The following is a 20,990-nucleotide window of genomic DNA, read 5'->3' as shown; positions in this document are numbered from 1 at the left end:
CCGAGCGAGCGGCCACGGCGCAGGGACCCGGCGGCAGGGGCTCGGCGCCCGCCGCAAACATTTTCCCGCAGCGGCTCGGCAAAATGACCAGCCTGTTCCGCCGGAGTAGCGGCGGCGGCGGGGGCGGCGGGGGCGGCGGCGGGGGCGCGGCGGGGGCGCGCGGGGCCGGGCCCGGGGGCGACGCGGCCGCCTCGCAGGAGCTCAACAACAGCCGGCCGGCCCGCCAGGTGCGCCGCCTCGAGTTCAACCAGGCCATGGACGACTTCAAGACCATGTTCCCCAACATGGATTACGACATCATCGAGTGCGTGCTGCGCGCCAACAGCGGTGCGGTGGACGCCACCATCGACCAGCTGCTGCAGATGAACCTGGAGGGCGGTGGCGGCGGCGTCTACGAGGACAGCTCAGACTCGGAGGACAGCATCCCCCCCGAGGTAGGGGCACGGCCCCAGGATTCGCCCGACGCCGTCTCACCCTCTTAGAGGACTTGGGTTGTTAGCCCTGGCTGCGTTCTAACTCATGAACAGCCCCTTTCTCGTAGGAACACCATAACCCCAGCCAGTCGGTGGCCTTTTATGGGCAGAAATCATACAGTCATTCAACAAACATTGCATACCTACGCAGTGGTGTGCCAGGCACAGTACTAGACCCCAAGTGGGGTCATCAGAATTGAGGAGCTTGCTCAAAATGCACACACTTGGGCCCTACTCCAACATACTGAGGTCCAGTTCCAGGCTGGGGCCCTCTAGCCTGTATTTTTCTAGAAAGGCTCCTTTTACACCTCTGGGTGTCCACCTTGGCCAAGTCAGACCAAGTTTCTCCCGACACAGAGCTCACAAGAGTCAGGCAGTGATAGCCAGAGGCAGTGAGTGCTATGGTAGGAGAAGTGGAAGCAGGAGAGGAAGGATGGCTTCCCAGAGGAAGAGATGGCCAAACTGAGACCCAAAGAAGAAGTGGGGAGTGAGGAAGAGGGTGTGCAGATGGAAGGAACTGCTCATGCAAAGGTTCAAAGGTGAAAGAGAGCGTGAGTCATGAGGAAGCTGGCAGCAGGACCATCTGTCAGGACCTCTGGAGCCTGCAGAGACTGAGAACTTGAGAAGGCATGGCCTTCGAGAAAGAACAGGGCTGTGTCCTTAGAGCATAGGGAGCCACCAAAGAGGAGTGACCTCAGATTTATTGGCTAAATTCCTCTGACCAAGACATGATGGAGGCAGCAGCAGGCATTGCCGAAGCAGTTTCCTCCTTTCTCAGGGAGGTCGCTGGGGGCAAAGGGACCACCCTGCTGCATCAGGGCCCATCTGGCCCCATCCAAGAGTCCAGTAAATATTTGACCCCCCTCCCCTCCAGTCTCTGCAGGACCTGCAGTGCTGGGTACAGAAGGGACACACAGAGTCTTTCCGTGATAGGGTTACTGCCTGCAGGGTTTTCTGGGACATGCGGCTATGGACGAGATGGAAGGGCCCAGTGGATGGCATTTAACTCTGCTCTTCACTGAGTCTCCAGCCTGTGACAGGCACATCTTACGTGCTTCAGATGTCTCTGTCCTTCCAGTCATATGCTCTGTGAGGTGGCATCCTTATTACCTCCATTGACAGAAAACCTAGGCCCCGATATAGCCTCAGGTTCCTTGTCAGCACAGCCCTGCAAGCATCCACTCTATGAATCAGAGGCCTCCTGCAGGGCGAAGCTACTGGCCCTTCTTCCCTTAGCCGGTGCTGCCTGGGATTTCTCCCCCGGGTGAGATGACAATCTGCCTCATCACTATGTCATCTGCAGCACCCAGGACAGTCCAGGCCCATCACAGGCACCCCGGGAACACTCGTTGAGTGAATAAATGTTGCTCCTGCCTTTGCACAGGTTTCTTTAGTCTCTTTCCTTGGGAGACCACTCCTTCGATCTGCCTGGATTAGCCAGTGGAAGGAGTCTTAGAAAACCCAGATCCCCTCTGTGCAAAGGAGGGGTGAGTGTGTGTGTGAGCATGGGTGCTTGTTTGCAAATACATCCTTTAAGTGTGAGCTGGAAGGAAAGTATTCTGTATACTCTGACCCTTTCTACACCCTCACTGAATCTGCAGCCTGGCAAGTAGGATAGAATCGTCTTTCCTCCTTCGTCCACGGCACCCACAGGCCTGTGATCTCCACGGGGCTTCACTATCGCCTAGATAGGCCTGCACCGTGTGTGCTTCTGTTTTTCTAAGACTCGATTTCCAAATTGAGCCCCTTCTTGGCGCCCCTCCTTGGCTGTTTCCCCAAACCCCCACCTCTGGAGCTCTGCTTGGCCCGTCGGCAGGCAGTTCCTGAGCCAGCGGAAAGTGCTTCAGAAAATTTATGAGCAGCAGCTGGAATGACACTAACTGCTGACTGGAGAAAGCCCCCTCGCTGGGCCCTGATGGATGGTGGGCTGGCCCAGGGGGGGCATCCTTGCCACAGAGAAATATCTCTTGTCAGATTGGCGGCCTGGCCCCCGGCCCCCAGAACACCTGGCAGGCATCCATCACCCAGACTGAGTTGAGCCAAGGGGCCACGGAGCTGAAAACTTCAGCACCTCGAGAGCCAGAGGAACAACCTCCTTGTGGCTGGTGGGGTTGTGGGGAGAGAGGCTGAGGGAGAGGCCAGGAGCACGGCGGGTTTACTCTCCCTAGGGACTCGGGATCAGCCTTTCTGGAGCGTGCCTGGCCCGCTGCCTGCCTCCTTGGTGGTTCCTCATTCTGCTCTGGGAGCCTCTGAAGAACGTCTGCTTCCTGCAGCCCCAGGAGGCTGGTCTGAGGAGCAGGAGCGCCTGCCAGGGGAGGGGGCCTGATCTCCCTGAGTCTGGAGGCAGGCTGCTGTACAGGCCACAATCTAGGGAACCCTCCAGCAGCTTCCTTCGGGGACATGGCCCTCCCCTCCTCACCCATCACGCATACACCAGCCACGGAAGGAGAAGTTGGCATCAGGGCCCCCGTCTGGAACCCAGTCCCTCAGAGCAGCAGGGACTGAGGGGTAGGGAGTGTGGGCTGGGGGCCAGAAGCAACCTGTTCTCTGGGTGTACCCTGTAGGTACTGAGCCCTGTCCTGTGCCAGGCACCCAAGGTTCCCCAGTGAACTGGACTGGAGCTTGCAGTGTTCTCTCTCTTTCTCTTTTTCGTCTTGTGGAAATTTGGGCTAAGCAGAGCAGTGGCCCACAAAGCAGCTACATTCTTCTTTTTCTGCAAAAGCATCTGTTTAAATACTTTCCGCCTCAAAGGAAAGAACGTTAGTGCATTCCAGGGAGGGAGGCCTCCTTGGGTCAGGCTGGCTGTGTATGCACAAAGTGTGGCAGTGTGTGTGTGTGTGTGTGTGTATGTGTGTGTGCATGTATGCACTTGTGTGTGTGCCTGGGTGTCCCTGTGAGCCCCTGGGTGCCTGGGCATGGGTGGGCTCAGGGCAGAGAGGTGCCAATGCAGCCAAGCCCCACACAGGCTTGCAGAAGCAGTTTAGCATGACTTCTGCAAACTCACTCAGTGTTAAAATGCAGGGCCTGGGGTCTCTGGGCCCACGGACAGTCTCTGAGACCTTCTCGTGTTCTTTGGTTTTAAAGGAGATGGGAACAGAAGTGGAGAGCAGGGGATAGGGAGCAGGAAGCTAAGGTGTGGTAGGCCAGCTGGGGTGTGTCTGACCTGGTCGATGGTCACCTCCTGCCTTCCGCCCCAGACTCCTCTGGGGATCTCTGTGGAAGGATCCAGGTCAGTCAGTCCACAGAGTAGAAACTCTAGGCTTGGGCCAGGCCTTGGCTTTTCCCTGCCTCGCTTTCTGTCTTCTGGATGAAGAGAAGAGTCCAGGAGGGAGAAGCATCCTGGGTACTCCCCTTGCCACCGTCCATCCTGAGAATCCAACCAAGGCATGTGGGCATTGTGCTTGAAGGATGGATCCTTGCTGTGGAGACTAAGTTGAAGACTCAGTTCCAAAAATAGCATAGGGCTTTGCCATGTCAATGAGCCTGGACCTCAGTTTCCTTGTCTATAAAATGGGAGTAATGATCCTTATGCTACCTTGCCAAGTTGTTTGATGTTCAGGTGAGATAACTGATGTGGAAGTACTTTGAGAGAGAGCATGAATGATGTCAAAGTTATTTATCAGAAGTAACACATGTACCGAAGAGCACACGGATCATATGTGTGCGGCTCAATGACCTTTCCCCCGTGCCCAGGTCAAGAAACATCAACCCAGCCTGGAATCCCCCTGGGGTCCCTTCCCAACCTTCTGCACCCCCACAGAGATCATACTGCTCTGACTTCTAGCCCCGTGATTGGTTTTGCCTGTTTTTAAACCTTGCTAGGGTGGATAATGTTGCTCTGAACATTCTTTTGGGGACATGTGCTTTCATGCCCGTTGAGTATATGAGAATTGTAAGGTCAGAGGCAGCCATGCGTGCAGCTTCATATAAATCCAAACAGTTTGGCAAAGTGGTGGCCATATCAATTTACACTCCCACAGCGACGGAGAGTCCCTTACTACGCATCCTTGCCCATGCTTGATTTTGTCTGAATGTTATTTAAATTCAAAGGATTGTTAACATTTCTTTTTTTATTGTTTCTGATACAGATCTTGGAAAGGACTTTGGAACCTGATAGCTCTGATGAAGAACCCCCGCCTGTCTACTCCCCGCCAGCCTACCACATGCACATGTTTGACAGACCTTACCCTCTGGCTCCCCCTACTCCACCACCCCGGTGAGAACCCATCTCCCCTGGAGAGCATGGCAGTGGGGAAAGGGATCTGGGGTGGGGAATGGTGGGGGTGGGTGGGGTTGAGTACAAACACAGTGGGAAACTTGGCTGGAACCCTCAGGATATTATTCCACCAATAACTGCGGCAAGAGATATCTTAGCTAGATACCAAGAAGAACTTTCACACTGTCAGGATCCCAAGAGCAAACATTCACAGAATTCTTCCTCTTGACTAGGTGTGATGCTGAACACGATGTGGGGCACAGAGTTACATGAGGCTTGGCGCTGCCTTCTGGGATCTTATAGTCAAGGCCCATGCCAGTGGGAGAAACAAACACAGAGCCTATGTACTGAAAATTCCCCTCCTGAGCCTTTGGCAAACATTACTAATTGACCACCAGGCCCTTTCCTGCTCAGTTGAGACAGAACTTCCAAATCCTCTTCTACACAGCAACTCCCAGACAGTCTGCAATAATTGATGGGATGGATATTTGTTTGCCATCCCTAGTCTAGGAATGTTTTGGGGATTTTTAGGCAATGGGAGCAAGTAAGTCTTTTTCTGGGATACTTTGATAACTGAAGGTGGAGGAATAGACTGCTAGGTTCTTGGAAACTTCTTCCACGGGAGGGACTCTAATCTGGAAGTTTAACGTGGAGCTGGTTGCCAGCTGGGTCCCTGAGGTGCTTGTTTTTCTGGGCTTCATGATGTTTGTAGTGGGGCTGCTGGAGTCTCAGAGCTGCAGTTCCTTAGAATGGCTCAGGGCTGGGGAGCTAAGGAGTTGGGTGGGGGGTGATGGTGGGACAGGGCACTTGTGCCAGTGGATTTTTCCTTCTGGGGATCTTGGGCACCTCTGGCTGTGGTGGTGGAGAACTCTGCTATGCGGGTAGGGTCAATGACAACAGCCACCATCCACCAAGTGAAGGAAACTGGTGAGGCTTTTTATGTACATCACATTCTGATCATTGAACGACTTATGAATGCACTGTTAGCATCCCCATTTTACAGATGAGGAAGCAAAGCCTAAGAGAAGTTTCATAACTTTCCCAAGACCACAGAGCTGAGCTGTGAGCTGGGGCCATTCTGATTCCAAAACCAATGTCTTCACTGCTGTGTCTTTCACCTCCCTAATGAGAAAATTCGCTGTGATTATAGCTCAGGGAGTTGATGGAAGCCTAGAAGGTTACAGGACAGAGGGAACAGTGTTTTGAGTCAGGGAAGGGAGCAAGCTCGGGTCCTTCCTTTCTTGTGGAGGCTCCAGTGGGGTGGGATGCAAGATGTATGTGGGTTGGTCTAAGTGAGGCCTTGGCAGGACTTGTAGCCTCACATGGGTCATGGAGCCCAGGGGTAAGTGATTAACCTTTGACTTTTTTTTTTTTTAATATTCTAAGATGATTTTGCAAAGTGTTCAGTTTGTACTAGGCAAAGTAATTCTGCCTGTTTTTCAGGAGGCAAAACTGGGGTCATAAGAGACAGAGTCTCAGGGTAAACCTGGCATGGGTACCCAGGCTGCATCCTCCCTCTTTTCCTCTGGCTGGGTGCTCAGCTGCTGTGAGGGCAGGGGCAGTGGAGCTCAGTGACGGAAGCCACAGTTGGGGCCGAGGTGACCTCAGCACTAGGTTTAGGGCCCTGACCTAGAAATGAAGGCTGTGCGGGGCCTGGGGAGGACACAGGGCAGAGAACTTGAATTACAGAATTATAGAATTCCTTCTCCTACCTCCTTCTTTCAGCTGCCCAGCTTCTGATACTTTAGGTGCTTTGGCTGTGTGGCCTCTGGCTCACTATTTAACCTCTCTGAGCTTCACTTTCCTCACCTGTGCAATGGAAATACTAATCCCCACATCAGCACTATTGTGAGGATCGAACAAAATACTATGCGTGGAGCACTTAGCACAGTCCCAGGCATGGATCAGACCTATCACCTGTGGTGTACTGCTCCTTCCCACTCTGGGCTGTACACCTGGCCTCTGAGTTCTAATGTGGAACATTGAGGCCAGTGGTGAGAAGAAGCAGGGCCAGGCTCTGAGCATGTGCCCTCTTTGTCCCAGGATGGCCCTGCTAGGCCGAGGCCCACCCCTAGGTTATTTCCAGGGACTTATTCAGCCTCTCTATCCAGAACATTCATTCCCAGTATCTACTGAGTCTCTTGCAATATGCAGGTGCTGAACCATGTGTGTGATGCTCAGATGAATACAGCACTGCCTAGATCTCCCCACCATTCCCCGAGGAGATCAGAGTCCGGAGGAGGCATAGAGCTGGGGGCAAGAAAGTCTGTCTGGAGGAACTCATGTCCAAGCTACTCCCAGTGAAGCAGAGGACAGGAAGGCATTTCAGGCAAGGGAAACAGCTTGTGCAAAGGCCAAGAGGCAGGAGAGGGAGAACCATCCGGGAGCTTTGGGGGAACTCCAGAAAATATGGAATGGCCCTGAGGCTGGAGCAGTGAGCTGATCCTGAGGAGACTTTTGGGTCCTCTGAGGAGCTTTGGCCTTATCTTGCAACCGGCAGGTTTAAGCTGGGGAGTGACAGGATCAGGTTAGTGTTTTAGAATCTCCCTCTGGCTGGTGGGGCTAGTGGGGTGGTGGAGGAGGAGAAGGAATAGCAGGAGGCCCCTCTGTCCATCTGCCCACCTCCAGTCACCTGAGGGACTGCAGATGGGGTAGGGTTTGGGAACTTGCCCTGCTGAGACAAGAGAGAGGCAGGGTGATCCCAGGAGCAAGGGCCTGCAAAGTCAGAACTCTTGGGCCCAGGCTTGCTTGCGTGATCTGTGTCCCTGGACAGGGCCCGACTCCATCTGGGCCTCAGTGTCCAGTCGTTACAAAGATACTGCCTGGAAGGTTCATGTCTGAAATCCTTCTGGGGTCTGATGTTCCATGGGTAAGCCTGGGGGTCTGATGGGTTCCTGGAGCAGAGGCCCTGGGCCAGGAGAGCCCCCTAGCCTTCTCTCTGCTTCCCCTCCTCCAGCCAGCCCTTCCCTCTATCTCCGGAATGAAAGAGGTCTCTAAGACCCAGAGTTACCCCTCCGCCCAGGCCACCTGCCGTTTTCTGTTGAAATTACAGCCTTGGAAGTTTTTTATTTGCCTCTCAGCTCATTTCTGACATTCCTTTCCGACCACAATGGAGTTGCCTGGGCCGCCGGGGCTCTGAGCCACCCCCCCTCTGGCTCTTGCAGCTGCGGCTGGGCTGACCTCATCTCTGCCGGGCCAGGCCCGACCTTCCTCAGAACCTTGGGCCCAGCAGCCAGGGAAACCGGGCTGCGGAGGGGTCTCCCGCTCCTTTTTTTTTTTTTTTTAAAGATTTTATTTATTTATTCATAAGAGACACACACAGAGAGAGAGGCAGAGACACAGGCAGAGGGAGAAGCAGGCTCCATGCAGGGAGCCTGATGTGGGACTTGATCCTGGGTCTCCAGGATCACACTCTGGGCAAAGGCAGTGCTAAGCCGCTGAGCCACCCAGGCTGCCCGGGCCTCCCGCTCCTAGTCCCCCTCCCCTCTTGGGCTCAGTAACAAATGGCTAGAGGGGTCCCAGGGCAACTCCTCACTTTCCCCGGCGGCTCCGGGTGTGAGTGAGTTGGAGTGGGTACCCGTGTCCTGGGGGAAGGCCCTGGAGAGGAATTCTCTGCGCTGGGGCCAACCACGGGGTGGAGGGGGGTGGTCTGCGAGTCCCTACTTCGGGGGCATCGTGGCCCCTGCCCTCAGGAGGAATGAGGCCTCGGACAGGGACAGAGGCCCGAGCATGGTGGGGAGCTGCCTGGGACGGGCCGGCTTGCCTGGCCGCCGTTCCCTGTTCCCTCCGGGAGCCTCCCCTCACCTGCGCGGCAGCGGGTGGCCGGCGGGTTCCCCGGGCTCCACCGCCGCTTGGCAGCTTGTTATCCGTCTGCCGCCCCCGCCCCCTCGCCCCGCCAGGCCACCCGCCCAGAATAGAACAGGAAAGGAAGTTATTTCCACAGTCAGCGGCAGCCCGGAAAAGCTCCCCTCCAGTGAGGGGGCGGCGGGATCCCTGGAGCTGGAGACAAATCAAAGCCGGGAGAGCGCCGCCGCACCCCCAGCCGCAGCCTTCTGTGTGTGTCATTTCCCTGATTCAGCAGAACACGTGTCCTGCGGTTGCCACGCTGCAGGCCACCGAGGAGCTGTGGGGAGCTCCTGGCTGCGCCCCAGGCTGCTCTCAGCCCGGGGATGGCAGGCCGGGCCCGCGGGGCGGGCAGGGGGGCTCGGGCCACCGCTTCTCTTCCTGTCCTCCTCGCCACCCCTGGCCGATGGCCTCAGCCATGGCACCTCCCGCCTTAGGGAGAGCTGCTCTGAGCACCCCTGGCCGCCCGAACCCATTCCCACCTTCAGGACCCCATTCACCACCCAGCCTCGTGAGGGGCTCCCGCCCACCTCAGCAGGGAGACGGCTTCTCCATGAGGAAGCGGAGTCCGGAGTCCCAGAGGAGAGCGGGTGTCAGCCTGCTGGCGGTGACTGAGCCAGACCTGGGGCCTGAATCTGCTCTGCTCTCTAGGGGTCCTGCATCCCCATGTCCCCACACCCCAACCCAGCAGACCAGCATTCTGGCAGGCTGGGGGTGGCAGCTTTTGTGTCTGGTCATTGGGAGCACGCCGGCTTCTCAGCAGCCAGGAGCTGGCACTGTGCTGGGTGCCCGGGATACACCTGCTGTCTGTAGAGGGCATTCATAAACATCTACAGGGAGATCCATGACGCCCAGCTGGAGCACCATTAACAGACAGTGCTCTAGGCCTAGAGACCTTGAGGGCACAGAGTAGCTGGAGAGCCGTGTGGGTCTGGAGCAGGAGCCCAGGCCCTGGGGCCAGAGACTGAGGTTAGTAGAGGCCCGATTGGGAAGAGAGATAGAGCTCTGGACCTTTGTCCGGGAGGCCCTGGAGGCCCTGGGGAGCTTGGGAGCAGAAATGCCATTCTGAGCAGGATCCTGGTGTGATGGGCTGAGACACCCTTTCCCTCATCATTGTTACCTCTCACCCTCCAGCATCCATGTCCTGGGCTCTGGACCCGCTTCGAGCCAGAGACACTATCGTAACTGGAACCCACCCCTGCTGGGCAACCTCCCTGATGACTTTCTCCGCATCCTGCCCCAGCAGCTGGACAGCATACAGGTAATGGGGAAAGCCCCCCAGGCAGCTGTGCTTGCCCCCAGTTTGTGCCAGCCGGTTTCGCTTCCTGATGTTTGAGTCCAGGCTGAGCTATTTCTGTTGCCCTGGGTTTGCAGGGAAAGAATGCTGAACCGAAAGCCTCATTTCCTGCCTGGGCCTGGAGGTTTCCTGTTCCACCCAGGGAAGGTGACAGCCCTGAGGAGTCTGTGGCTACAGCCATCACCCCAGGCTGGAGGGAGGTGGGCACAGGGGCAGCCGGTGGCAGAGGGTCCGGGCACCTCCCCACCCTCCTATGGGATAGTTTCTTCCCCTGCTGTTGGCATGGCCCTTGCAAGAAGGAGGCTTCACCCTGACACAGCTAGGACAGGGAGAGTTTTGAGTTTCAGCATCCACGTGGAGCTAGCCAAGCTATTGGGCGGCTTGCAGATCACTTTTCAGGACTGTTCAGGTTGTAGATGGGGGCTGGGATGGCCCACAGGTAGAAAGAGGAGTCTGGCCTGCTAAGTTGGACTTTGACTGACCACTAGAGCCCAGTGGCAGGTGCAGGCCCCAGGGTGTGGCCGGAGGATCCTGGGAAAGGACACGTGTGAGCCCAGTATGCATGGAGGTTTGTGCAGCATGTGCCATTGTGAGCAGCTGTTCAGAGTGCTTGCTTCCCTCCTTAGGGTAACCCTGGGGCCTCCAAGCCTGGGAGCAGAGAGGGAGGCCTACCCCTTGTGGCTGGGCCTGGGTCCCGGGACCAGGAGAACCGCTGGAAGCAGTACCTGGAGGACGAGAGGATTGCGCTCTTCCTGCAGAACGAGGAGTTCATGAAGGAGCTGCAGCGTAACCGGGACTTCCTCCTGGCCCTGGAGAGAGGTGGTGTACTGAGTGGGGTCCCTGTGACCACCTCTTTGTGGCTGGGGAAGGGGGCTGGAGTCAGCTGGAGCCTTGGGGCACAGAGGGAGCAGTGATCTGGTGGCCTCTGTCCTGTTGATACATGCCCCCTACCAGGTTATCCTGTGGGAGCCTCAGAATTCTGCCAACAGGGACACGACTCACCAGCCAATCCTTCTCTCTGGTTGATCTTAGGCACCCCTTATTTTTTTAAAGATTGATTAATTAATTGATTAATTAATTTGAGAGAGAGTGTATGCATGCGTGCAGAGGGAGGAACAAAGGGAGAGGTAGAGAGAATTCCAAGCAGACTCCCCGTCGAGCATGGAGCCCAGACTGTGGGGCTAGATCCCACAACCCCAAGATCATGACCTGGGTGGAAAGAGTCAGATCAAGAGTCAGACACTGAATCAACAGAGCCACCCAGGAACCCCAGGGCTTTTCCTTTTTTGGGGGGGGGGGGGCTTTTCCTTTTAAATGAAGAATTGGACTGTGTGATCTCAGGGTCCTTCTAATTGTTATGTTCTGTTATTGCAGGTGTTTGTCAGGGCTGTAGTTTCTATGGCACAGCTGGTTCTTTGAGGGCCGATAGATGCGTGTGCACGTATTTTGTGTGTGTTGTGTGAGATGTGGGGGCTCAGCCTCTATCAGCCCCCTGCATCTCCATCCAGGGTGCCTCCGGAAGAGAGCTCATGTCCTGACTGGAATGTGGTCCTTTTCCAGATCGTTTGAAATACGAGTCCCAGAAATCCAAATCCAGCAGCAGCATGGCTGTGGGAAATGACTTGGGCTTTCCTCCTCCTGCCCCAGGTAACCTTGCCTTCCTGGGAGAGCGGCCTGGAGGGCAGAGAGGCTCACACCCCAGCTGTGCTTTGCATATCTGAGTTTGGGGGTTGGGTGGGGAAACAGGCTGGGAGGGTTCTGAGCCCACCACCTTGCTTACTTCCAGTGACGGCCCCTCTGCTTAGCAGACCTGGCTCCTTGGGGTCCCCCTGGGATTGACTTACAGGTGGCTAAACTACTCAGAAAGTGCCAGGAGCATGGGCAGGAAGAGGACATGCCACAGCACAAATGTTCCACAATGGGTAGGCTCAAGGAGGATTCAGAGACTTCCAAGGCTTGATCTCTGCCCTGGGGGAGCTTATGGTCTTGTGCGGAATGCAAGAGAACCATCCCAGAAATGGGTAGAACAAACCAGCAAAGCTGGGGACACACCGATTATAGTAAATGCTCATAGTAGGGAGAAGGGCAGGGCAGGGTTCATTCATTCATTATCTGAGGGTGTATCTGCCATGGCTGGTGGCTGGGCCCCACCCTAGTGCTGGAGGAAGAGAATTTTGAGCTTTGTGTACAAGATGGTGAGAAGCAAGAATTGCCTCAAAAGAGTGCAGGCCCCTCCAGGAGCCCTAGCCCCTGAAGGAGGGCGAGGAACAGACAGCAGGCTATTGGGATGTATGCACAAGGGTTGAGCTGGAGCTGGGAACATGGGCAGAGAGGTCCAGGAGGCCCAGGTTCCATACTTGATAGTAGGACCCTGTCCCCGTGTCCCTGTGTGTGCCTCAAGGCCCCTAGCCAGCCAGTGCCTCCATCCATGCTTAGGCTGCCCACTGCAGAGAAGACAGCAGTAGCAGCTTTTGCCCAAAGCAGACCTTACATCACCCAGTGGAGTGGGGTGAGGAGCAGAAGGACAGCGAGCTCAGCTGATCCCAGCTCAAAGAGAGAAAATCCTGTGGAACTGACTCATAAGCAACAGGCTTGGAGCTTAGGCCCTACCAGATGTGCATCTGGGAGTTTTAACGACAGTCTCTCACCCTTGATCCTGAATGAACTAGACACACCAGGGCTGCTGAGATGGATCATAATAACCCACAGGGGACTTAGCAGGCAAGGTGACTTGGGATTAGCCGAGTTGCAGGCTGGACAGCAGGGGCTTTAGGAGGGCAGTAGGAGATGTAAGTGGGTGCTGAGTGAGCCGAGAGACTCCGGGTAGCCAGTTGGGGTTTGACTTTGGAACTAGTGCTATTCTCATTCCCACTTAATGTCTAATGAGTCAGAAACTTCATGTCTGGAGGGAATAATGGAGGGGCTGACCCAGGCAGGAATGAGAAGGGAGGAAAGCCTGGGTGGCTCAGTCGCTCAGTGGCTGAGCATCTTCCTTAGGCTCGGGGCATGATCCAGGGGTCCTGGGATCGAGTCCCACATTGGGCTCCCTGCAAGGAGCCTGCTTCTCCCTCTGCCTCTGTCTCTGTCTCTGTGTGTGTGTGTGTCTTTTGTGAATAAATAAATAAATAAAATCTTTTTTAAAAATAAAAAAAAAAAAAAGGAGAAGGGAATCACCATTAGTGCAAAGGCCTGCTCTTTTGCCTGCACCTCCTTTCCATTCCCTTATTAACTCTCAGACTGGGTTGGGTGCAGGCTAGCCCCTGTGTGCTGGTGAATATTTAATGGCCAATTCAGTATGTCGGGGAAGCCCCAGTGCCTTGCGTTGGGTGACTTCTATGATGTAAATACCCCCACCACAACTGATTTCAAGCCAGCAGCATGACTTCATGGAATGCGGAGTTGTGAGAGAAGCGGATGGTTGGAAGTGTGTGTGAGCCAGCTCTCCGAGCATACACAAAAGAGCCAAGTAAGGTTAAGTGGAGAAAGAAGTCCTCCCCAAATCCCTAGTGTCTTCCTTTCTTAGAGCTCTTTCTTTGTTTCTGTCTTTTCTTTTTTTAAAGATTTGTTTATTTATTTATTTATTTATTTATTTATTTATTTAAAATGTTTCCTTCTTTTTTTTTTTTTTTAAGATTTTATTTATTCATGAGAGCCGTACACACACAGAGAGAGAAGCAGAGGCACGGGCAGAGGGAGAAGCAGGCTCCATGCAGGGAGCCTGACGTGGGACTCGATCCCGGAGCCCCAGGGTCACACCCCAGGGCTGAAGGCTAAACCGCTGCGCCACCGGGGCTGCCCAAGATTTATTTATTCATTCATGAGAGACACAGAGAGAGGCAGAGACACGGGCAGAGGGAGAAGCAGGCTCCCTGTGGGGAGCCTGATGTGGGACTAGATCCCAGGACCCCAGGATCACGACCTGAGCCAAAGGCAGACACTCAAACACTAAACCACCCAGGCGCCCCAAAGCTCTTTCTTGGTTAGGGAAGAAGCCTGATCTTTGCCCCATTCCTCAAAAGGAAAAGTTAGGCTGAACCCCTGTCCTGTGGTGACGGCCCTGACATGTTGCCCCCCTTCTCCCCGGAGGGCCTTTGGGCAGCCCCTCTCCCTCTCCAGCCTGCCCTCAGAAGTGTCTTCCCCTTTCAGGAACCAGTGATGCCAATCCTGCTGTGTCTGAAGATGCCTTATTCAGGGACAAGTTGAAACATATGGGGAAATGTGAGTCCAGCCTATGCCCTTTCCTCATCTCTTCTAAGACAGGCCTTGTGGCCTCATAGGAGGGAGGTAGCCACCAGGAGCTTTTTAACGTAGCTGACTCTTGGTGAACCAAAGTGACATTTTAATCGCACAGGCTGGCTCCCTCAGCCTTCCTGCCTGTCTTCTCTCTGCAGCTGAGTCTGGCTACAAATTAAGTTTTAAATCCTCTTGAGCCAGCTGTCTGCCGAAAAATAATAATGTGCTGCACCCACCCCACTCCCACCCCAGTTTTAGAGTTCACAGCCTTTGGTGGCTTGAAGGCACTTGGCCAGGCCTGATGAGTGGGGAGGCCCGTGCTAGGCCCCCTTTCTGTGGGCAGGAGGCCCGAGGGGTTGGTGACCTCTCCCACAAAGTCCTGCCAACCAGGACACACCTACCACCACCCCCACCCCTCCTCCCCCCACACACAAGTGTGAATGAGGCTGCCATCCTTCCAGGCTCCATTTCAGGGAAAATCTCGGATTAGTCATGGAAATCCCAGAACCAACTCTGGAGGTGGTGAAGGGGGGCGGGGGAGGCGGCGGGAAAGACAGCCAAGAGGCTCGCTCGCCCGCTCGCTGTCTCTCGCAGCTGGGGCAGGAATACCCGGATCTCGGCTGCCTGCCTCGGTGGCCTCTGCTGCCCCTGCAGGGCTAGCCTGCTATGGCAGCCTCCCCGCTGCCACCCACCCCTCCCTTGCCACCGCATTCCTGTGGCCCGCCGCCTGCTCCCACCCCGGGGGCGGCCCTGCGGCTGCGGCTGCGGCTCACGGGTCTCTCTGCCCCAGCCACCCGGAGGAAGTTGTTCGAGCTGGCCAGGGCCTTCTCCGAGAAGACCAGGATGAGGAAGTCAAAGAGGAAACACTTGTCCAAGCACCAGTCGTATCCTTTCTGGCCTGGCTCGGGGGCGCTGAGGGCGCTGACCCCCTGGCCCAGCTCGAGGCTGTGCCCTCCCCTCCCCAGGGCTGCGGCTGCCCCTGGCCTGGAGCACCATGACCAGGCTGGGAGGAGGCCAGCATCTCCACTTCCTTCCGTGGGCTCCTCCCTGCCCAGTTGTCCCACGACATCTCCACTTTCTCATTGGGCTAATCTGCTCTTGAGAGAAAACGTGGTTCTTCCACTGAGCTCAGCAAACCCTTCCCTAATATCTTGAGTTGAGTTGATGCATAGATCTTGCTGCCTTCCCATTTCAAGCACATTGGGCCCTGCCTTCTCACTTTCAGGGCCTTGAGTAAAAATAAGGTTCTGCACGTTTTCACACAGACTCCCCACCGATGCTTGTCAAATAGGGCCCAGAATATTTTAAGCTGAACCCCAAAGGGGAATAGGGAGGAAGTCCCTTCTCCATCCCCAGTGATGGGAGCTGGGTGAGAAAGTCAGGGCCTGGCTGCTCACCAGACCCCAAGGAAAGGAGGCTTTGGGGAGCACTGGGGGCTAAGGCTGGTACTGTAGAAGAGTACTGGCTGGTACTGTCCTGAGCTTGGAGTGGGTGGTGGAGGGCCAGAGACAGGGAGTGGTAGACCTAGGAGGACGATGGCAGTGCCCACCCATCTCTGAGACAGTTTTCCTGAATGGCCCGGCAGGCTGGGAGCTGCAGTGTCAACGGCTAATCTTCTGGACGACATGGAGGGCCACACTTGTGGTGAGGCTAGGAGGGCAGGGGAGCATGAGCTGTAAATCGCTTGTGACTGGTGACTCTCCAAGAGGAGGGTCTGGGTATTTTGTGGGTGGACCCAACCTGGGGGACACATCGTGGGTAGGTGGGCAAGTGACCTGAAGAAATGGGTCCTCCTACTTGGTTTATATTGCCTCTCCCTTCCTTCCACACCCAGAAGGGGGCCCCAGCCGCACCTCCACCTAGATCTCTGCCTGGAGCACAAAGTGTCAGGTGCTGTTTCTGGGGACTCTTCTCTGAGGTGGGAGGGGGCAGACAGACCTACCCACGTGGAGAGGCCTCACCTCAAGAACCAAGTGCTGTGCAGTTTCAGTCTCTGTGCCCAAAGAACTTTCAGCGTTCATCTAGTCCCTCCCAAAGGCCATGTGGGTTGGGAGACACTGCCTTAGACCCTAGCAGGCCCAGAGCTGAACCTCATCCTCATGCCTCAGAGGCCCTTTGGTGGTCAGGAGACATCCAGAAACAAGGACTAGGAGGGTCTTAGAGGCCATATGGAGGGTATAGCTCCCCCACCCATTCTACAGATGAGGAAGCTGAGGAAAGAACTTGTCCAGGAGCTCAGTGATGGAACCAGGCCAGCATCCAGTTGTCCTAACCCCACACTCTGCTCCGGTGCCTCTGGGCACACCCACACATCCCTGCCCCACTGCAGGATCAGGAGGTGCCCCAGCAAACAAGGGGGATGGAGAGAATTGGGTCAGCCTGGGGGACCTGCCTGAGTGAGGTCCTGCGTGGTGGAGGATGAGGCAACTTCCCTCTGCTTTTCAGATGAAGACTTCCGTGGAAGGAGGCAGGAGGTGCCCAAGGCGGAGGAAGCCCTAAGGGAAGGACAGTAAGAGGTAAGGCCTAGAGCTACAGCTGACCAGAGACTGCCCGAGGCTGGGCCTGCTGTGCCCCGGACCCCAGCTGTCCTCCCAGGGATCCAGAGGCATTGGGTGCAGGCATCTAGATGGCATAGATCCTGGTTTTCTTCCCTGTTCTTGTGGCAGAGGACACAGTCTTCTGCATGGAAGCTAGTCTTTTGCGTTTCCTTTCACTTTTTGGTTATTTATTCATTTAGCAAAGTAATCACACCTGCCTGTACCAGACCCTGGGAACAGGAGGGGAAAAAGTCAGGTTTGACCTTAATAGTTTACAGCTTGTTTGAAAGACAGTCCAGGACACACACTACACAGTCAGAAGATGACTTGGGAAAAGTTGAACCGGCCTCACCAGCCCTGTGCTCACATACACATACACATACACATACACATACACATACACATACACAGCCCTGTGACTGTCCCGTTGCTGGCTTGGGGTGGGTGACATAAAGAAACAGTCTCTCTCAAGGCAGCTGTTTCTGGCTAGAGCCCTGGGCCCTCAGGCTGCTTCTCCTCTTCTGTGCATCCCTGGGGGCAAATCAGGGAGTGTCATCACCCCTCCAGGGCTCAGTGGAACCTATTCCCGTGCCAGCCCCCCTCCATCAGAGGATTGCCTGTCAACGCTTCCTCAATCTGCTGTCCCCATGGCTAGCATCTACAGGGCTTTCTCAAGTTGACCATGTGGCAAGGGTGGCACTGTCTCGCAGTATGAAGAAGTGGCTTGCTGCCCTTAGGATAGTTGTAATGGAGCTGGATCAACCAGCCTGAGCACCCAGCCTTCACACCCCTTCTGGGTGACTGCCTCCCACATCCCCCAGTACGGGGAAGCTCAGGCCTTCCTCAGGCACGGAGCTATACCCACGATTCCCACTGGTCCAGAATACCCAAATACAGCCAGTGTGGGGAAAGGCCCCCCCTCCCACTCCGTTGTTGCCATTCCATCCCCTTTGCGCTGCCCCCATCCCTGGAAAACCTGTCTGGTCCAAAGCCGCCCCCACATCAGGACCTTGCCATCATTATTCCTCTCCCAAGCCATCCAGCTTTTCCCTTTCCAGTTCCTTCCTCAAGTCTACACCCTTCTCCTCCTCCCCATCTTAAAAACCCAAGAGGTTTCACCACTTTCCTTCATTGACCAACTTATGGAAAAAGTGGCATCCTCTTTCACCTGTTGCAGGCTGGCAGTCCTTCCACCACCCCCAGATTGATTCAGGAAGGTCACCTGCCAGGTCCAGGTCCTAACGTTCTGCATCCTCCCATGCTCCTTTCTGCACGCCGTGCCCACCGTTTTCTTGAAACTGCCCCCTCTCCCCATTCCTGTGGCCCAGGAGTCCTGGGTCTTCTTCCTCTCTGCTGCTCCCCGATCCCTGCTGCTCCTCGCTGCTCTTCCCAGTCCCTGAGTCCCAGCGCTCCCGGGAGCTCTGCCCTGGACTTTCTCACTCCCACTGTCTGGCACTTCACCACTGCTTTTACAGCAACAGCAAGTCTTCTGTGCGGTGGGTCCTAACTCTGACCTCCTCTCTCAGTCCACCAAATCCACTCCGTATCCCTGGGTGCCCATGATCAGATCGTCTTTCCAGCCCTGGGTCTGAAGTTGCTGGAAGCCAGACTGCAACTTCTCTGGACTTCCCCATTTCATTTCTCCTGTCCCTTTCACCCCTTCACTGGTAGACTCTCATTGCCTGGTTCACAGCTGTTAGTCTCTTCATTGCCCCCACTCTGGTCACCCGTCACCAGGATGCCACTCCTCTGCACTCCTTCCCTTGCTGTTTGAGTGGGCCCTCCTCAGCCTGGTGTGTGGAGCCCACCAAATTCTGACCCCAATTGGTTTCCTGCTCCCACAGGTCCCTTTGGAGTGGCTCATCATAGTTAATGCTGCATCCCAGAATGGGCTGGCCACTTCCCCACCCTGAGCCCCTCCTGTACACTTGCTTCTGCCTGGAATTCCAGCCCCCCTCTCCATCTCTAGCTGCCAGAAGCCCTGTTACTGCTGTTCTAGGAACTTAGATTGGGGGTGGGGGGAGCAGGACATGACCTCAGGCAGAGTTCCAAGGCTGGCATAGAGTCCTTGGAAGAAGGAGAGAGCACCTGTCTTTGGTACCTTCTGCCCGAAACCTCTGCGGGGACCGCTGACAAGTAAAGACCACCTGGCTGCATTGAAAACGATTTCTATCTCTTTTCCCTACCAGATGCCAGCAGTTCCTCCTTGCTGGAGATGGTCTGACCTGGTGGAGGCAGCCGGAGAGCCAAACCGGCCCCCAGCTGAAGGGCCCAGCTGCCGCCGGACAGATGGCGCTGAGGACTGAGGCCTGGTGATTCTCCGGCCACGTTCCAGCCCTACCACTGCTACTGTCACTGCCACTTTCCATGGGACTTAGAACTTCGGAGTTTTGTGCTGTGATTGGATAAAGGACCTGGGGTCCTAGGGGCAGCAGCCCATCATAGCTCCTTTTGTAGCCAGGCTGTTCTATGGGCAATGGGTGGAAATGCAGGAACCACCACCACCGTGCCCCCTCTCCCTTCTTTAAAAATCCCAGAAAAAAGGCAAAGGTTGGAGCACCCAAAAGGGCAGGATGGTGGAACCCCTGCCCCCATCCTTTCCCCAACTGTCCTTCTGGGCCACGGACACTACCTGACCCACCCTGTCCCCACCCCCAGCTCCCTTCTGGGCACCTTGGGCCCTTTATTCCCATGGCTTCCTGCATCTCAGCCTTTCCCCCATGGCTGCGGACCCTTGGTACAACCCCTGGACGGAGCCCCAGGTGGGAGAGCACTGGGCAGTTACTCAGGCCCCTTCAGAGGAGTGACGAGCCACTAGGGAGAGCTGGCTGCTGGGCACCCTGCCGGGGCCCCTCCAACTGCCTCTGTTAGGGGCTGGCACGGCCCCCAGCAGGGATGGGGAGGGTGGCCATCCCAGAGCTGGAGCACTGGCTAGGCAGGAGTATTCTCCACGATGGCAGAAGACAGAAGCCAGTCACCCAACAGCGGGGGCTCACAGGGGGCTCTAAGTGGAAGTCCTACTGTCACTAAGGGTGGGCAGCAGCAGGTTCTGAGGTGACCCTTGAGAAAGCACAGGACTGAGGAGCAAAGGTGATGAGGCTGCTAGTCTGGGGTAGGGGGGTGCCTGGGGCAGAAGGGCTTGCTGGGTGCCTCTTGCTGAAAACAAGAAGGTGGATGATCTACAGAGGCACGCTCCGGTTCAAGAGCCTTACTGGGCACCAACCACTGCCAGTGGGAGGGCGGCTGGCCCAGTCTCTGCGGCCAGCCTCGGAGATGGGAACGCGTTGACCTCCGGGGAGAGCTGGGGAGCCTGGGCGGGCACGAGGTGTCCCCCTCCCCGGCCTCCGCAGTGGGGCACCAGCCCAGTCCAAACGCGCAGGATGCGGGGTGTGGGGATTGGGAGCGCCTGGCCTTGGCGGGGCCTGGTGGCCACACGTCACCCCGAGGTAATGCGGGCACGCGGCCGCGGTCGCACGTCTCTGCAGAGGCCCGGGCCCACTCGCTGGCCCAGCTTCCCCGGCGCGCTCCGGAGAGGCGGCCCCGGGAGAGGCAGCGGGGCTGGGGCTGGGGCTGGGGCTCCCCCAGAGGGCCGCGGAGCTTGCCTAAGTTTGGCAGCAGCGCGGGGCCTGGGGTGCTGGCGCGGCGCCACCCACCGTCCGCTGCTCCCCCTGACCTGGCCCGTGGCCCCCCCAGACTGTCTGGACCCTGGGGGCAGAGGAGAGGCCTCTGGGCTGTGGCCCGGACCCCTCCCAGCGCCTGGCGGGGAAGCCCCAGCCCCAAGTCTGTGCGTGTTGCTTTGTTAGTTGTTTCTTCTCCTATGTGTGGGTTTTTTTTCTTGGAGCTGTTTCATAGGAATTCCTGTAATAAAGACTTGGTGTTCTCTTGGTGCTCTGATGTGGCCGGCGGTGTGGGCTGGACCCTTCTCTTCTCTTCTTGCCCTGGGAAGGGCTTGCCGCCGCCCCCCAGTCCGGGTCACTCCCGAGGACCACGCGCCTCGCCCCCTGCCTCCCCGCCACCCTGTGAACCAGTTAACCCGCAGCCAAGTGTAAGGCCCCAAGGGCTCAGCCCTGCCTGCAGTGCACTCAGGAGGTGACACCTGCAACCCACACAGCAACCTGGCCGACCTGCTGGCTTTGTTCAGTGCAGTCTCCTTCCTGTTTGCCCAGGGAAAGTAAACCGCTAGCTGCGAGGCAAAGGAAAACAGCAAGGGGAAAGCCAGTCTGTTGAGAAAGCCCCAGTCCATCACTTCCCCAGATAAACAGAAAGCTTCTGGAGTAACCCTGACGGGAGGCTGCAGGAATGTTGCCGTGTCAGACTTCCAAAGGCTGGCAGAGATCTTCCCATGCAAGTGCCTCTAGCTTTCCCTACTCCTCAGCTCTGCTGGACTACCT

At 56.3% G+C, this 20,990-nt stretch overlaps 1 protein-coding gene across 1 annotated transcript; it reads left to right on the top strand.

The window, feature by feature from the left end:
• Positions 1–83: 83 nt before the first annotated feature.
• On the top strand, positions 84–20,486 carry CUEDC1 (CUE domain containing 1). The gene is made up of 10 exons (XM_038547846.1): positions 84–434; positions 4,562–4,689; positions 9,667–9,793; positions 10,456–10,648; positions 11,390–11,476; positions 13,976–14,047; positions 14,853–14,946; positions 15,648–15,706; positions 16,508–16,578; positions 18,789–20,486. The coding sequence occupies exons 1-9, from the start codon at positions 84–86 to the stop codon at positions 16,573–16,575; spliced, it is 1,179 nt and encodes a 392-aa protein (XP_038403774.1). The 3' UTR covers positions 16,576–16,578; positions 18,789–20,486.
• Positions 20,487–20,990: the final 504 nt, after the last annotated feature.

This window comes from Canis lupus, chromosome 9, assembly GCF_011100685.1.
Source record: "Canis lupus familiaris isolate Mischka breed German Shepherd chromosome 9, alternate assembly UU_Cfam_GSD_1.0, whole genome shotgun sequence".
Lineage (NCBI taxonomy): Eukaryota > Metazoa > Chordata > Mammalia > Carnivora > Canidae > Canis > Canis lupus.
Note: the sequence above shows the minus strand (reverse complement) of the source record. Positions and strands in the feature narration are given on the sequence as shown.

Coding starts and splice junctions, on each gene's coding strand:
- CUEDC1 (XM_038547846.1), top strand. CDS start 84: ATGACCAGCCTGTTCCGCCGGAGTAGCGGCGGCGGCGGGGGCGGCGGG. Junction 11,477..13,975: donor CTTTCCTCCTCCTGCCCCAG/GTAACCTTGCCT, acceptor TTCCCCTTTCAG/GAACCAGTGATGCCAATCCT. Junction 14,048..14,852: donor GTTGAAACATATGGGGAAAT/GTGAGTCCAGCC, acceptor TCTCTGCCCCAG/CCACCCGGAGGAAGTTGTTC.